General features: G+C 38.1%; 1 protein-coding gene across 1 annotated transcript; it reads left to right on the top strand.

Moving 5' to 3' along the window:
• Positions 1-3191: 3191 nt before the first annotated feature.
• LOC101585129 (olfactory receptor 51F1-like) lies at positions 3192-4067 on the top strand. The gene has a single exon (XM_012517130.1). The coding sequence runs from the start codon at positions 3192-3194 to the stop codon at positions 4065-4067; it is 876 nt and encodes a 291-aa protein (XP_012372584.1).
• Positions 4068-4392: the final 325 nt, after the last annotated feature.

Below are 4392 nucleotides of genomic sequence, written 5' to 3'. Positions count from 1 at the left end.
GAAGCTTTCTTTCCCAATAAATATTCTGCTCCCAACCTCCTTTTGTTCCTAAAATTCATTCTTTGGTTTTAGAGAACATGAACTCATCCAGATCAGATCAAGAGTTTCACTTACCTGTATCAATAATACAGATATACAGATGCACACCAATGCTTATAGAAGTATAGTCCGTAGTGGCTGAATCCTAGAAGCAGCCTCATACCCATCAACAGAAGGCTCAATAAAGAAGATGTGTTATCTATACACGGGGGACTACTACTTCAGCTATTTACAGATTCATCTTTCAGGTAATAAGATCAAAAGAGTTTTTAAGACAATTTTTTATTCTACTTACTTTTCATCTTCTATGCTTCATTTTCACCTTCACTGTACCTCTGAGGGAAATTAATCAAATATCCCAAGGAATTAGGAGAAGATTTTGGAAAAACTAACATGAAAATGCTCCAGAATTCTTCCTAACATTCTTACACTTTAACAGTTATTCTCAATCTTACTCTACATGAAAATCAAATGAGACTGAAGTCCAAGGAAGATTTAGTTGGTTTAGGGTGAATGATTTAATTGGTTTAGTATATTTTCAAAGCTTCCCAGTTGACGCTAACATTCAATAAGGGTTTTTAAAAAATGACTACGTTATAATAAACATGTCCATTATTTCAAGTACTAGTGCAGTTATTATGAAATTCAGGTAAATAAATGAGCAATTCATGGAAAAAATAGTAGTACCCTAATAGATAATATGCTTCTGTTTTTAAAGTATGCAAGTTAATAATGTATTTCTCAATCAACATTTATGACTAGTGCAGCATTTTGCTTTTCCTAAGACATAATTTTAACTAAATATATATTTCTCATAATTGATGACATCTCAAATTAAGTATTTGTGGCAATAGCTCATTGATCTTTCAGATCCATCCACAAAAGTAAGTTGAAGTTCAATGTGTCTCTTTGCTTTATTACTAGATCCCACTGTTACCACAGGATAGCACATGCTAAGAATTGAACATAATTATTAAGTTAAAATAAATTTATTAATTGAAAAAAACAATGACTACTCAAAGTTTATATTTTTATTTCAAGAAGTACCAAGAAATTCTATTGATTGAAAATTCACTTGCATGCATTATTTTGTTTTGTTTTGTTTTGTTTTACTCCTCCTTTTCTTGCTAAATGATTAAACAATATAATGTGCTTACTTTTGTTCACTTTAATGAACTTTTCTTTTAATGCAATGAAAGAAATGGGACCCTAAATTAATAATAGTAGATAATATGTAATAAATCCCTCTTTGTGTTGGGCTGTTTTAAATATTCATTTACATTGTTTTCTTTCCCTTTCCCCTTAATAGATTGAAGACTTCCCTCAGTAAAAAATGGTTGGTAAAAATCTGAGCAAGAAAATCCCTTTAAAAAGTTTTATTCAAGCATATCTGGCTCTTGAGAAAAGAGATTAATTGTTTTTGGGTGTTGAGTTAAGGGATCCCACTGAGGCCAAAGATTCAATTCTTGGTTATTCAGTCACCTGGGGAAAGCCATTTAAATGCTACCTTTCTCCTGCCAGAAAGAGCTGGTATTAGATTCTGCCCCCACAAAGTGTCTCAGAAAGTCACTCCATCTGATAGGCTCCCTCTGCGCTGTATCTAAAATTGTGTGTGTTCACTTTTCTTCTTTTCCATAGGGCTCTGTGAGGACAAAGTAACTTCTTGCTCTCGTGGATAGCAGGTAAGGACATGAGAGGTGATGAGAGAAAGACCGGATCATGAGCAGTTGGGAGACGTTGGAGCGGAAATCTGAAAGAAGGAATCTCTCCGCTGCTTGTCTCAGCTTTGAGGAGTAACAAACGATAAGGTGAAGCAGGGAAAATTTGATAAAAATAAAGTTTGATCTTAAACAAGAATGTTTAAAATACAAATGGGAATTAAAGTCTACCTGCATACTTCAGAGTCATGGACATTCTTTTTGGCTTCATTCATGCCAGCACAGAGAGACATGCCAAGGATGAACTGCTAAGGCTTAAGGGGAGGGTAAGGGAAGCAGCCCTCACGTCACTTGTCTCCATTAAGGGACACCAAAAGCCTCCCCGATCTTGAGAAGCACTATTTTAATCAATAATTTTTTTTTAGTGATAATCTTTTTATCCCATAATTAATGAAGCAATGATATTGAATACAAAGGTCACTGCCATTCCAAGTCATATAGGAGCCAGGGACAGAAAGCTGTGTGATCCTAGCTTTAATGGAAGCAGTTTCCTCAGTAATATATTTCACATCTCTTGTGCTCATTTTTTCTTTAATACTAGGTCCCAGTGCCTTCATGGAAAAACAATTGAGAGAATTTCAGTTGAGAGAATTTCCATATTTGACATTTTTTCTTGACTAAATGAGAACTCTAAGTTATTTTTAATTAACTACAGATTATTTTAGTTAACCAGCTATGGTAAAATTATAATAAATTCTATTTGGGGCCAGGGAGATGGCTCAGTGGAATAAGTACTTCCCTGGCAAGCACAAGGGTCTGAGTTCAATCCCTGGTTCCGAAAATAAATAAATAAATAAATTCTATTTTGATGAATACAACACATTAAAATGTAAAGATAGTTGAGGTTAATATAAATAATTTCAAATTTAATATTTTTCACATACCTTTATGTTACAGAAAAATATTCAAGTATATATAAAAATGTGCTCACAGAAGCATGCTTTTTATTGTTTGCCTTCGGTACTAACACGGTTTGTACAGACCTCTGGCCTTTTGCCATAATTTTGATATTTTGTCGATCACAGAGTTTTCTGTTAACTTTGAGTTTTACTGCATGAAAATGTTATTTTTGTGTTTGCTGAATATTCCTGTATTTTCCACCAAAGGTAAGTGCCTTGCTGGACTAACCCTAGTTTCAACCCTGCTGCTCAAAGCCTGTTAAGTGTTGTGCATAGTATGACAAACAAAAGCTTCAAAGCAGAAAAAGTTGCATTTGCTTATATTTCATGAGTTCACTTAAGCAAGCTGAATCTCTTTTTGTTTAATTTGAAATGAAAATGACAAGTAAGACCTGATTCTAATGCAGCCATAAGGGCTACTGAAGGTACAGTATGTAAAACAGTGATCGAAATGCCTGGCAAAAGTAGCTTTGACTCTGTGAAATGTATTACTGCAGGAATGTACTGAAAGTGAGAGCCCTTTTGTCAGATCACCATGCTGCCTATTGTTAATTCAACTCCCACAGTGTTCTTGCTGACTGGAGTTCCAGGGTTAGAAGCTTTCCACATCTGGTTTTCCATCCTTTTTTGCTGCTTCTGTGTGGTGGCCCTCTTGGGGAACAGCACCATCCTCTACATGGTGGTGATGGACCCCAGTCTCCATGAGCCCATGTACTATCTCCTTTCCCTGCTGTCCACCACTAACATGGGCATCACTCTTTCTTTTCTTCCTACAACACTGGGAGTCCTCTGGTTCAACACCAGAATCATCAGCCTCGATGGATGTATTGTACAGATGTTCTTTCTACACGGATTCACACTCATGGAATCCTCTGTGCTTTTGGCCATGGATTTTGACCTCTTTTTTGCCATCTGCAATCCCTTGAGTTATGCTGTGATTTTAACTAACTCTAGAATCATCAAAGCCGGGGTGGTGATATTTGTATGCATGCTGGTCAACCTGATGCCCTGGCTCCTGCTCCTTAAGCGTCTGTCTTTCTGTGGTCGTAGTGTGCTTTCCCACTCCTATTGCTACCACCCTGGTGTAATTAAGTGTTCTTGCTCAAGTATCAAGGTCAACAGCATCTGTGGCTTAGTTGCTTTCATTCTGACATCAGGAATAGATATCCCCTGCATTTTCCTCTCCTATGTGCTAATCTTCAAAACAATCCTCAGCACTGCCTCCCCAGAAGAGAGGCAAAAGGCCTTTGGCACCTGTGTCTCTCACACTGGTGCTGTTGCAATCTTCTACATCCCCTGGATCATCCTGGCTTTGGTACATCACTTTGGCCATAATGCTCCTCCCTATGTCCACACACTGATGTCAAATCTCCATTTCCTATTTCCCCCCATACTGAACCCCATCATATAAAGTGTGAAGACCAAACAGATCCGTAAGGCTTTCACCAAGATGTTTCCAACCACAAGGTAGACTGATTGAAATGGTCTGAATAGATAGGCTTGTTTTCTTCCTCTCTTTCCCCTTCCTTCCACATATTATCACATCCTACCAGGAATCTTCTTAGGGGCGATAACACAGGAGCACATATAAAATATCCCTGTCCGCGACTTCCGGGAGCCCCCAGACCCAGTCCTAACCCAGGTCCGGTGAGTGTGCGGAGAGTTTCCTGCTACCCTGCGCCGGCGGGACCAGTCCCAGCCCAGGCGCAGCGTGGGCCGGACCCTCTCCCAGCCCC

The sequence above is a fragment of the Octodon degus genome, unplaced genomic scaffold, assembly GCF_000260255.1.
Source record: "Octodon degus isolate 3935 unplaced genomic scaffold, OctDeg1.0 scaffold00146, whole genome shotgun sequence".
Taxonomy (NCBI): Eukaryota; Metazoa; Chordata; class Mammalia; order Rodentia; family Octodontidae; genus Octodon; species Octodon degus.
This window is presented reverse-complemented; position numbering and strand designations above follow the sequence as displayed.